The 13,845-nt window shown below is 40.0% G+C and overlaps 1 protein-coding gene across 1 annotated transcript in view; it reads right to left on the bottom strand.

The window, feature by feature from the left end:
• The window catches only part of UNC5C (unc-5 netrin receptor C), a 399,848-nt gene extending 386,453 nt beyond the window's left edge, over window positions 1-13,395 (bottom strand). Inside the window, exon 1 of the mRNA XM_065907323.1 lies at window positions 12,926-13,395. Within this exon, the coding sequence (XP_065763395.1) occupies window positions 12,926-13,049 (124 nt within the window). The 5' untranslated portion in view covers window positions 13,050-13,395. The remainder of the gene's footprint in view (window positions 1-12,925) is intronic.
• Between the last annotated feature and the right edge of the window lie 450 nt (window positions 13,396-13,845).

The following is a 13,845-nucleotide window of genomic DNA, read 5'->3' as shown; positions in this document are numbered from 1 at the left end:
CAATATTCAGGCTTAGAACTAAGCTCAGTTTATTCACTTTTACTAAGAGACTTATTTATATAAAGGCTGCATAAGTATTTAATATTTCCCTAGCATAGATGCCAAGAATACTCTTGATTGTAAACATTATTTTTTTTCAATGAGTTTTGATTAATTTCTTATACCAGGAAATTATCAGACCCACACATACATGCATATATCTAATATGTTTTAATTCCTTAAGTGTCAAAAGAAATATTAAAAAGCAAAAAAGCAGTGATCTATACCATTCATTATTCTAAACACAGTCATGATAATTACACTAAACAATAGACATTATTAAATACTATTTTAAGAAAAGTTTTCCAAGTATAAATGAAAAAATTCAACTTAACACTAAGCCATATTATACATTATGTTCATTCAAAATTTTTTAAAATGTAATTCTTCATCCCCCCCCCCCCAAAAAAAAGCACACTGTAAAATTTCCAAGAAAGCAACAGTATATTAACATTGCAGGGTAATTTTTTTTCTAAAAACTGTTCCAAACTCTAACGTAATAATTGTCCTATTTCATTCAGTTGAGCATCATCTTACAATTTTCAACATAATTCAATTTCATAATACTAGCTCATAGATGTGTACAAATTTATCATGTGGCCAAATACTCTGGCATTCTCTCTTCATCTTGCGACAGATTTATGCAACAGAAAAGAAAAAACATACAGAAAATAGTCACTTTTAACAGATGCTTTAGTCCAAAAAACCTAAAGTCACTATAGAATTAAAAATCAAAGCCTACTGGTTTAACTTAGGCATATTTCCATCTGTTATTAATGTTTGAGTTACATACTAAAGACGAGATTATTCATCAAGTCCCTCATGCAATATGTTAGTAAGTGGGATTTTGGTTAGGAGTTTAATTGCATAAACTCTATCCATAGAAGCTTCCAATTCATTCAAAATCAGTCTTTACAGTGGCCTGAACTGAATTAAAACAGTTACCAGCACCAAAGAGAACTTCTTGATTTTATTACGAAATGCTTGTATGAAAAGCTGTGAACATAAAAGGGAGATCTCTGTCACCCCATTATGGTTAAATAGTAGACCTTTCTTCTTTTTCTCTCTTTTCCTTTCTTTTTCCCCCTTTCAAGCCACACAGTTATGTGAGGTATTTTGTAATCATATAAAGAAAACTGAGTTAACTTTAAAACAAAAATAAACAAAAGATGTAATATCTCAGGTTGTGTGTGTGTAAGATATCTCAAGTTAGACATAAATAAATTCTTAGATTACAAAGATAAATAATTCTGAGTACTCGAAAATGTGATGAGAATTCTAGTGACCACTCTGAAAGTATGCACAAAGCTTATACCCAAGTGATTAGGGTCATAAGCTTAGGCAGGCCTCCCTATTGTTGCCTGTACGGGGTTTTACTAATGGTCTGATAATGGGGAGGGGTGGTCAGCATGAAGGTTCTCGTAATACTTCATAGTGGTGTGAGCAAGACAGCCACTGATTAATTACCACCCTGTTCCCAACTCACCCATTAGATTACAAAGTGACCCTCACTGTCTCCACAATGGCCTCACAGTTAAGAATACTGTCCTAGAGAATTCTTTAAGAGAACTTGTTAAAAATCTTTGGATTCTATTAAAAATTTCCAGTAAAACTTCCTGTCTTTCAGATGATTAAAATGGAGATTGGAAAATATTCAAAAGATGGAAAAACAGGAGAGGGGAGATAATATAAATACTTCAACCTTTGATTTCATTGTAGGCAGCGTTAATAAATCAGATTGCTTAAAAATATTACCATAGTAATCTCCTTAAAGATATTAACACATATGAAGTTACATCTTTTTTTTCACTTGTGTTCTTTTTTCAATCTCCTTTTACCCTCTCCCCCAAATCCCTTGCTATTTATACATACAGCGGTGTCTAAGGAGGGGGCTTCCTGTTGTTTCAAAATACACTGAAATACTAAACACTGAGGCTAATGGTAAAAAAATCACTCCACTTTAAATGAATATCTCAAAGTAGTGCACATTAATACGTGCTTCTATGGAAACAACTCTTTCTGGATGTCAGCTTAAGCTTCTCCATATGATTTTTCTCAAAGACTTCCTTTTAAAACCATCACTACCATTTATTATCTTCTTGTTATATAGACTGTTACTTTTGTTTCATCACAAATCTCTGCCTGCTTATTAGCAGCCCTGCCACTACTATCAGATGACATTTGTTTTACTTAATGTATGTAGTTTTAGAAAAAAATTACAGAACTGCTATTACTGCATTATATGAAAAAATTCCAGTGTACATTTAGCTGACACTGCATCAGCTGCTATTTAAACTGAGCTTAGCTAATGGACTTTTAATGTCAGCAGGGTTACGTGCAGTTACTGGCTATTAGCAGAAATGGCTCCTTTCTATAAAAATCACTTTTCCTCAAGTGTGTTGTTTGAACATTCCTTTCCCTAATTTAGTGACTGTCATTGAATACAAAACAAACTCAAGGACTGTGGAATCTGCTGTTATCTTTAAGACCCTCTTTTTAACCTTGCAATTCAGCATTAAACAGGCAACCTCTCATTAGCATTTAGACTTGCAATCGCAGAACTTTGTGGGACATTATTATTATTACTTTGCTGTTCTTAACAGAATATTACATATTTTTCTTATGAAAACAGTATGTCATCCATGAACATATGATATATAAGATAGAGAACACAGGAAACAATTCCCTGTGTGCTAGAATTTATTTGCATGTTTTAAAATCCTAGTTCAGAAATGCCAAGTGATGTGGAAACATATGGCAATAATTAACATATATTTACATATTGATGTGTCATGTAAATATATATTAACCTGCATTTAATATAATATTAAAAACAAGCAGGAAATCATATTATCCCTCTACGTGGAATTTTTATATTCTTTCAGTAGTAACAACTCTTTCCCCCTCAACTAATTTTATTTTTGTTCATTTAAATAAAGGTATCGATGGATATAATGGAGAAATCTGGAAATAAAAACACCTGTATGGCATCTGATGGAGTCCAAGAAAATTAAACATTCCACCTGGAAACATAATTCCATTTCATTAAAAAGTTGAAACATATCACCAGTTGAAAAACAACACAACTGACTGCCTTCAATCTGCCCAATCATAAGAGGTCACCTCAGGCAAGGTACCAGGCAAACTGTCTCTGTTGAAGAGGGGTCCCACGTGTGCATGAAACATTTCACTCATGCACAGAGGAGACTCGGCCTTCTCTTTCGGTCAAAAAATTATAGTCTACTGTGTAGGACAATGGGCTTACCAGGTGGCGCTAGTGGTAAAGACCTACCTGCCAATGCAGGAGATGCAAGGAACAGTTTGATTCCTGGGGGGGGAAGATTCCCTGGAGGAGGTCATGGCAACCCACTCCAGTATTCTTGCCTGGAGAATCCCATGGGCAGAGGAGCCTGCAGGCTACAGTGCATAGGGTCGCAAAGAGTTGGACACGACTGAAGTGACTTAGCACGCATACACGCATGTGTAGGAAAATATGGTATTTCTTCTCCACATGTTTAAAACTAGCCAGTGCACGTGGAGATCCCCCAGTTTCTGTCACTTGCAGGACAGGAGAAAACTTCCTCTATCAGATAACTACTGCACAAATGAAGCAGAGGCAGCTCAACTGTGCACTTCTGTAGACAACTTAACTACTGGTCGACAGCTAGGCACTTTTTGCAGAAAAGTATATAATTTTTCAGTTAGAAACCAGGGATGAAACCTGATTCCCTATTCAATGACTACCTTATAATTTCTTTTCAGGAAGTTTGTTTTCATTTATTTGATAGGTTTTGTTTGCTTTGGGGGGATATTGCCAAGACTGTTTGACAATGAATTCTCCTAAAGCAAAGAGTTACACACACAATTTGTGCAAACATAAGTGTGTGTGTGTGTGTGTGTGTGTGTGCTCATAGATAACTCTTCATTCCACTAAGAGTCTTCCAGGAAATGCCCTCCTGGGAAGTAATTCCATAGATATTTCACTCTATAAAAAATGACATGTGTATCTCTCACATGATCACTGTTTCTAATAAAGTTAATAAACTGATTAACCCCATCCCTACTTGGAAAACAAATCTACTGTTAAAATTTTCTCTAGTCATCCTTCTTCTACATTTTTTCATCAGGTTATAGTAAGTAAACTCTAACTTTCTCTGCTATGCCTTGTAAATATATATACACACACACACACACATATAGTTAAACATATATGTAGTTAATTTTTGTTTATATGTAAACATAAGCAAAAATAAATATATATTTTGATTAATACATAAGAGAAAGATATTGGTAACATTTTCTATAAATGTACTGTTATTTATATTAAAGATAAAACTTCATTCAAGCAAATTCTTTTCTGGGACAATTGTCCCTAATAACTCCTATAAATCCTAAGAATGATATTTAATTTCTGATGTACTGGTGAGATTTAGCATACAAGGTTGGTATTATTAATGACACTATTTAACAGAGTAGCTAAGGAAATATAAATGCATTTTATAGAGAACTTTAAAGGATTCCATGTATCAGTATATCACTTTGATTTAAGTCTAGATTTCTCAAACAAGTACATCCTGCTCAAACAGGTCTAAGTAAAATCCAAATGTGATATATAAAAAAATACATCTTTTAAATACTTTATAAACTCTTTTGCTATGTTCATTGAAACAGGTGTGTATCAAGACTCTATTTATATAAAGGTTTCAAGTCAGAATGCCATTGAATATTATTATAATGAAATACTGATCTTAGGTCTCTATTCCGGATAGCACAAACAATAAATCATTTGAGCATGCCTGTTTTTCCTCAGCTTCTGAGAGCAGTTTCTGAAACAGGCTTCTGTTTTCCACCAAGCTGCATGCTCTGTGGGTGATGGTTGTAACAGGCTGGGAGGAAAATGTCTTAGGCTCTTTCAATACTTGAATTTGATCCCTAACACATTTAAAAGTTTATGCTCTCTCATGATCTTATGGAGATACAGAAGAAAGAAGGAAAGTTGCTAAAGAAAATGACAGGTAAGGTAATTACTGTTTTCTCTAGAATGACTCCAAGATTTTTGCTTGCCAAACTTGCTTGCTTCCATTGGGTGGCTGCAATGTGTATATTTATCAAACTCTTTATTCAATGGAAGATAAAATGAATCGTTTTCCCTTAGCAAAAGCTGAATTCAAATGTCAACATATTTCACACAGACATCACACTCAAAGTGAAATTGCCATCATTTACTATGCCTTTCCAATCGAAGTTTTTATTGTGGTAGTAATCTGGCTATTTGGTTTGGATCAGAGATAACACAGGTTTGTGATAATCACATATAATAAAACAACAACAATGCTTTCTTCACTGACTGTCGCTTTTAGTTCCCGAAAACATCAGAGAACACCATTTGTTTAAGAGTAGTCTCTGATTCAGATTTTGAAAGATTTTTTTTAAGGTTTTGAAATTCCAAAAAGATAATGGAATCATATAAAATACTCAATTTGAGTGCAAAAAACAAACTTGCAAATTCACAGAGACTAGAATAGTCCCAAACTGTTCCCCTTCACTTTTGCCTGATACCTGGATGTATTTCACTATGCCTGTAATTTATAAGTGGATATTATTATACCACATGCCTATCATAGTGCACTAAACTTCTATTGTCTAAGAGAATGTACATTATGCATTATCTTAAAATGGTTATTTTTTCTGCACAAATGGTCTATTTTACTTCTACATTGCTCTTTCATATTTTGTATTACTATGCACACTAATTTTCATGAATTTTGAAAACACCTGCATTTCCACTCAAGAACATGTTTACCTTTATAACTGGGCTACAGATGTATTTTAGTGGGCAAGCATTAATGTGTTTTTACTGGAAATGAATGTTCATATATAAGATTTTTATTCTGAACAGAGGAAAAAAGACATTTGAGTTCAGTCAGTCCATGATTAAATAATCAATTAAGACATTGACTAAAAGTGGAAAATGTTAGCATTCATCAATAAACTTGTTTAATGTGCTATGGGAGTTTCTGTTGTTTCACATTCTTAGAAGAACAGATAATACATGTTCATCTACATGAGGCATTTTTATGGCTCTCATAATTGCCAAGAAATGAATCTAGCCACAGGATCCAAATGACAATGATTAATGAAGATAAAACCCTTATCCTCACAACATTTTAAAATAAATAAGACTGGTAACTCTGAAATGAAATTTGATTAATCAATATCATCTGTTAACAGATGATTATTTGGAGCCCTCATATTTTAAGTAAGAACTCTAAGAAGCACATCAATAAAATGAAGTCTCACCTGTCTCCTCTCTCTCATTCCACTACCACACTGGGATGAGACATGCTTATTTAATTAGAAGAGGGTATTCCCCAAACACTGGAGTTTTCAGATGTTAAGCTTATACTTTCACTACTTAAAGCATGTTTGAATCACTACCCACTGCTAATAAAAAGGTATACTGACATAAGGACAAATACCAGCATATTTGGCACTTTGAAAGCTTCAGCTCACTTTTCAAATTATAACTTCAATTTAATTAATGTCACAGTAACTTTAACACTATGTGTGAATAACTAGATACGTTTTAAGTGTCAAATCTGGGGACATTCTTCTGTGGTTTTCAAAACCTCATTATATAATCCTAAGGGAGCAACTTTTGGGGGGCAGGAACTCTCAAAATGAGAAACCACATTACAACTTTAACCTTGAACTCATTTTAATTGTAAAATTATAATAATATTTTTAACATTTTGTTTATAAAGAGTCCAAGTATTTACTACATAGTATATGTATTAGGTTTTTCATGAAAAGGCAGGAATTCTTCTAAGAGTTCTAAACAGGTAGAGAACATAAAAAATTTTACTATTTTTGAGCTTGTTAGCTCATTAAATTATTATTATACAATTTTTGTTATTAAAATCTCAACAAATTTGGAGGTCGTAAATATTTAAAATAAGAGAAACTAAAAATTATTCAATCATTGAATTTCTTTTTAAAAACTAGAAAAAAAGAAACAGTAGTTTTTAAAATATTGCTCAAAGCAAATTTACTATACTTAAAAAATATCACATAAAGAATAGAGTTGAGTTTCTCATAGTTTCTATTTCAGTTTAAACATCCTTGAACTAAGTGATACTGGAACAATACCCAAGGTCTCATATTCATGGAGCTCTCTTCTACAAATCCATAAACAATCTGCCGTCAAAGATGAGCCCATACATAGGAGTTAGGTTAAAAGAGAAAAAGAGTGAGAAATTTAGGACTCTCTAACTGCAGACCAGGCAATCCAAAAGTAAAAGTGGAATGAAAATACTGTAAGAGAAAGATGTGTTTTAACTCTAAATAACATAAAACTCCCACAAATGTCTAGTTTTATCTTAAAATTTTGCCAGAAAACAACATTTACTACAAGCATGAGGGAATTCCCTGACTATCTAGTGGTTAGGACTTTGAGCTTTCACTGCTGGGCCCTTAGGTTTGATTGCTGGTTGGAGAACTGAAATCCCACAATCCACATGACATGGGCAAAAAAAAAAAAAAAAAAAGCACTAAACATGAAAAAACGTCATTAACCATTAAACAAATAGAAGTAATTAAGTGTGACACTTTCAAAATACATATTATCTAGATTACCCATGTTGTTCTACATTATGATGCTGAATCTTTCTATTGCCAATAAAACTTGAATGTACGAAAGTCTTGGTGATTTACTTTCCCTTGTTTTTCTGTATTTTTGTGTTGTTTTATCATGTATTCCATTATTTTTAGATATACACTTGTGTCCTTTTTTTTTTTTTTAAGAAAAACTATCCACATTTGCTCAACAGGCTGGTTTTCTCAAAACACTTATATGAAAATCTGGAACTTACATGTAATTTTTAAAATAAAAGTATTTATTAAATAAAAGTGTTTATAGATTTATGCAAGGTTATTTTTCAATATTCATTGTAAAGACAGAAAGTCAAAGTGTGGAGCCAGGGCGCAACAGGCTGTGACTTAACATGGCATTTTTAGAACTGGTATTAGGTTAATTTCCCAGATTGTGTGGAAAGGAAGAAATGTGGCTATGAAAAGAGACAGCTTCCCACAGGCTGTTCAAAGAACCATGTCATGCCCAGGAGTCTGCAGTGGGACATTTTGGAGCATTTCTTCAGACAACTCCATTTGTGACTTTGGGGGAAGCAGTGTCTGCAGCAAACCCTACTCTGGGTTCAAAATTATTGACCTTTAATTTCTTTAACTTCCAGATTTCTTTGTGCTTTACAGAGTTAGAAACCAAAGAAGACTGTTGCTCAACTTTTGATGTGTTAATCCATACAGCCCTCATCTGACTTACAGTTTACCTTATCCCCATTTTACATCCAAGGAAACTGAGGCACAGAGAGGCTAAATAACTCACCAGTAGCCACACAGCTAGGAGGTGGTGGCGGCAGTATTATGAGGTGGTCGTAACCAGTAAACTAACAGGCAGGATGGGCACACACCACTAACAGCCTCTAAACTGTGCCTCCCCAAAGCCAGACCAATGATATATTAAACCTAAGTAAGATCTAATAAGACAGTTGCAATGCAAACAGCTTTAAGACCAAACCACTTCCAACCAAACTCCTGCCCTTAACTTCCTCTGTGCAGAAATTACGGAACCCTTGCTACCACTCCCACTGCAACCCTAGCTTCTCCTGTTTACTACTAACATAGGATGCTTGAATCCAGAAAGTACCATACCTATGCCCACTGTTATATTTCAGAATGCAAATCATAATTCTATGGTTCTGTGTTCCTCAAAGAGTGAAACTGTCTTCTCAGCTCCCTAACAAATAGTACACAGTATGGGACATAATAATTGTTCAGAACTTTACTTCTAATACCATACACTATGCAAGCAGCTCATAGATTCCTAATTTGAGGCAACGTGAACAGGTTTGTTCCTAACTGCCACAAATGCAAAAGTCAAACTAAAAAAGAAGACATAGGCTAAAAGAGCAAGGCAAGAATGCTGGCTCAAGCCCCATCCCCACATGCTTCCCCATTATCATCTTGAAGTGGCTGCTGCATGTAGTTTTAATGTTTCTTCTGAGAGTGACTCCCTCTGCTGCTCCAGCAAAGCCATGACCTAAATCAGAAAAGTGCTAAAGGCAGTTAGGGCACTGTGGCTATTTGCACTAACTGAAGAACCTAGCATACATTAGAGAACAGTTATTTTTAAGTCTCAACAGTAATTCTAAATATGCCATAAGGGTTTGCCTAGGAGAGCTGGATGCCTCTTCCATATCCTTAAGGGGCTGCTTAACAAGGATCTAGTATGCATTCTGATGGGGACAACCAGACTACAACAGGAGACGCTCTAGGCTCTGTCTTGCTGAACATAGAATCCCCAGGATCCAGAACACAGAAGGCCAGGAAGTCAGTAAATGTTAACAATTTAATGGTTCCTCAGTCTTTGCAAGTACTTGAAAAGTCTGTTCTCTGAAGCCTTTTAAGTATCCCCTAAGCTAGAAGACATGAAATTATTGTTCTAAACAAAGGTAAACTAGCTTACGTTTCCTAACTACAAATTCTAAATGTGAACTTAAGAATTTACTCTGCTTCTCAAACAGAAAAACTATATAGTATACATGTCATGAAAGTCAGTCTTCCATGCCGGTTTTCTATTTGTAACCACATCAATATGCATAAAGGCATGAAAGCAATTTTTACTTTTTTGTTGGAAGAAGTATATTGTTTTAAAAACATTACAAATTATCTTACAATAATAGAGAATTACCTTAATATAATTAGAGTCTTCAGTAATTTTCTGTTCTGACTTTGGTGGTGTTAACACTCATAACACTAGTTGGTGCTAGATAAGCAGAATATCAATGCTGTGTAATCCAGGAATAAAATGCATTTCAAGAGGATACTAATTTTGAGGCAAACTGGACACACACACACACACACAGCCTTTTCCTGGTGAAATCTTTCATTCTTGAAAGTGAGAAACACCACAAATTCCCTGTGGGAACTCCTATACAGCTAGGAGTTCCCAGCAATCTTGAATGAAACAATTAGAACCTAACCAGAAAGGAGAAAGTTGTTGCTTAAAGCCTAAAGACTCTCCCAAGGACCTGTTTAAAATGACTGCTGTCTTTTTTCAAACTACAGTTACAAAATGAGTACACTTACAAATAATATCCATTCTGCCTTTTTATCTTAAACATCTGTTATTTTCTTGGCTGTCTCTAACGACAGGCATTTCCTAAAACTTCCAATTTTCTAGTATCTTTCTAACAACAGAATAAAAAACCTTATCCACATTGTAAAGTGCTTATATTAACTTTCTCATTTTAATTGCATACATACTTCCATTCATAAAAAATCCTCTATCCCCATCTTTAAGCCTTCAGCATAAGAAAATCATACCTTGAGGAAGCAACAGCATCTTTTATTTTCCTAGTGATCTAGTCCAAAGAGAGAGGAGAGAAAATAGAAGAAATTAGAAGGAAAGAAAGGTCTGACTTCCTTATCAAACCATTATAGGAGTGTGATTCTGAAAAGAAAGTATTTAATAGTAGTTCAACAGAAAACAGACTGGGAGTATGGATTAAAGTGATAGTGATGGTAGCAGAAAGTAGAGTTTGGTGCTTTCTACATTTTTGACACCTAACAGGAAGACCTGGTATCCTGGAATACAGAGGAAACCAAAGATTAAAGGGATGGAATAGTGTGTCTCTCAAAGACAAGATTCAAACAGTCTGTCCACCAAGAACTGAAAGAAAAAAATAAACGGAGAAAAACAGCAGTGAAATGCACAAACCCAAAAGAATACATTTAATTGTTCCACTTAAGATCAGAAGAGTTGGTTCAACCCTCAATCTTTGGCTTGCCTGGTCTATGAAATGAAAAAATGTGTAAGAGGCAAACGATCAGTCTATCCTGGGCATCTTTTCTTTTAATCGCTTCTCCCCTCTTCTTTCAATATTAATCCACTTACAATCTTCTGTTTGATTATCTTTATTGATCTTTTTTCCTATACAGTCTTTTTAATTTGGCTGTAGTAAGCTCTCGGCAGGGATCCTCTATCTCCCGTTTGGCATCTTTGGGGACTTTAACTTGTCCTTTCCCTAAACAGTTCTTTGACTGCCTGGTCCCCCTTCCGTCCCCACCTCCACCCCCACCCTATAGCTTAGGCCTTTGTGCGCCCAATAACAGCAGGCGAATTCCACTGGGAGTCACGCGGTTGATTCCACAACAATTCATCAGGTTGCTCACTTCAACTTGCAAACGCCCCCTCTAAGTACCCTCAGCAGCCGTCCTGAGAACTTCCAATTTCAAGAAACCTACAATAAGTTTATGATTCTCAATGGGGATTCCTTTGTAAAACAGACAGATGAGCTTTAGAAATATGAATAAGAAAACCAGGGCAAAACCTCGGGGATGGGCGGCATCTGGCTAGAAGGGAAGGATTTATGAGTGTGGCTACTTAGCTAGGCAGCAGGAAAATTTACTCTCCGAAGTAGCTACGGCTAATTCACAAAGCCTAGCTAATCACTTACCGCCCCACCCGGACCACGCCAGCCTGCGCTGGGCGCCCGCCTCCACCTCCCACGCCCTCGCCCCCAGCTCCTCTGCAGATCTGCGGGAAAGCTGTCGCTAACCTCCGGAGTGTCTGAGCATCTCCCGGGGAGTTGAGGCTCTCGCCGCACCTCCTCTGCTTTCCAAATTTGGAAAGAGTGTAACCGAGATGATAGGATGCCTGGATTACCTCCGAACGCTGCGGAAGCTTCCTCCACCCCCACCCTCATCGCAGGGAAAAGCTGAGCTGCCAGCGCGGAGCCAGCAACCACCACAAAACTGGGCGGCAAGACCCACGGGGGCGCTCGGCTTGGCCAGGAGGTGGAGGGGGGTCAGATGACCCTAGAGAGACCCCGGAGCGCGGAGTCTTGGCTTTCTCCTTTAGGTCTCTTCCACTCCGCTTGGAAGGGCTCGGGAGGCAGGGATTTGCCTCCATCACCTCAAACTCGCAGGGCAATAAGGAAACGGCGGTCAGCCTCTGTGCCTCCCCTCCGCCCTTACCCACCCTTAACTCCTGACTGAGCTCCTCTAGATCCCGGGTGTGCCCAGGGCCCCGGCCACTTATTTTTTTAAAGCGCAGACGCATTAAAATGTCAGTTATAAAGTGGCCGGGTTACCCCCGGGGAGTTTCGGATTTAGTTTGAACGACCAGTGCGTTTCCTCAGAGCTGAGAGGTTTTAAGTTTCTCCGTCGGCGGCGAGGAGAGCGACCCGGAGAGGGTACGAGAGCGGGGAGGCGTGCACACCCCGGGCCCGCCGGGGGCTGGGACGGCGTCCCGGTGCCCCGCGAACCTCCTCCCGCCCAGGGCGGCCGCCGACGGGCACCGGAGTCGGAGCGTCCCCGGCGCAAGGGACACGTTATCTTAGCTGAGAGCCCCCGGCCTCTGGCGTGTTCAGAGGCTCACTGAAGATCCCGCACACCCAGACTTGGCACAGCGCGCGGAGCCTCTGCGCATCAGACAGCATCCGCGGCAGGCCACGCCGCCGCCCGCACCCGGGGTCCCTCCAGACCTCGGTGCGGGCAATGCACGACGACGTGTGAGTGTCCGGGCAGAAAGTGCAAGAGACACCCCAGGCTCCCACATGCCCAGAGGTCGACGCGTGTCCACACTCCGTGCGTCCCCGGCCCCGCTGTGCCCGTCTCCGATGACAGATTAAAAATAATCATGACCAAAGCTTCCTGACTAGTTGGAAAAGTAGGATTTAAAGTGATTTCCAGTTGAGGAAAACGAGCCGAAGTAAGGAAGTCGGGAGAACTGGGGAGGAGGAGAGAAAGAAGGAGGGAAGCCCGAGAAGCTGAGAGAGGCGGCCGCGGAGCCGGCGGACCCCCTTACCTTGGGCGGCCGAGCCGGTGCCGCTGGCGCTGAGCAGGGCCAGGGCAGGTAGCACGAGCATCTGCAGCACGTATCCCAGTCCCAGTCCGCAGCGGGCCGCTGTCGCCCGCAGACCTTTCCTCATCGTCGGCCGAGGTGTGCCGGGGGGAGCCACACACAGAGGCGCGCCAACAGCCGAGAGCCCCACTGGGCTGCCGCCGAGCCGCTGCACCGCGAAGCTGTCTGAAGAAATAATGATCACCGAGCGCCACACTCCACTTTCTTCTAGGGCAGGGGCCAAAAGAGGGTGGGGAGAAGACGCCGAGGAGGAGTTTGCAGGTCCCTCTTTCCCAGCGCCTACCAAACCCGCGGCTTCGCGAGAGGCTGCTCTGCCCCCACTTGGGAAGTCCGCGGAGGCGCAAGGCGGCCACCTCGTCGCTCGCCTCGGCAGCAGGAGCAGCCGCAGCTCCGCCGCGCGCCGAGCCTGGACTGCTCCCTGGGTCCCCTCGCCGGTGCCGAACACACACAGGCACGCGGGGGGCGGGGGAGACGAAGAAACGGCGAGAGGAGGGGGCGGCGGAGGGAGGGAGTTGCGCACAGTGAGGCGCTCGCGGCTCCAATCGCGAGGTTCTGCGGGCGGAGAGACTTCCCGGCTGCCGCCGCCGCCGCCGCTGCAGGGTGGCCAGAGAGGGTCACCTCCTAGCTCGGGGCGCACAGGGGCGCGGAGGCGCTGGCCGCGGAGGCGAGGCGGGCCCAGCCCAAGTCGGTTGAGGGGTAAGAGGCGGCGGGAGCGCGCCCGCTCGCGTTATGTAAGCGAGGAGTGAGGGAACAGCGCGCCCAGAGCCGGAGGTGGAGAGCGGCGGTGGGTTTATCTGCGGAAGCTGAGAAGAGAGGGACCTGAGGAAAGCCGCGGCTCGGCAGAGTGGGAGCGCGCCCGCCTC

Source organism: Muntiacus reevesi, chromosome 16 (assembly GCF_963930625.1).
Source record: "Muntiacus reevesi chromosome 16, mMunRee1.1, whole genome shotgun sequence".
In the NCBI taxonomy this organism is placed as follows: Eukaryota; Metazoa; Chordata; class Mammalia; order Artiodactyla; family Cervidae; genus Muntiacus; species Muntiacus reevesi.
The sequence above is the reverse complement of the archived record's forward strand: the minus strand, read 5'-3'. Positions and strand labels throughout refer to the sequence as shown.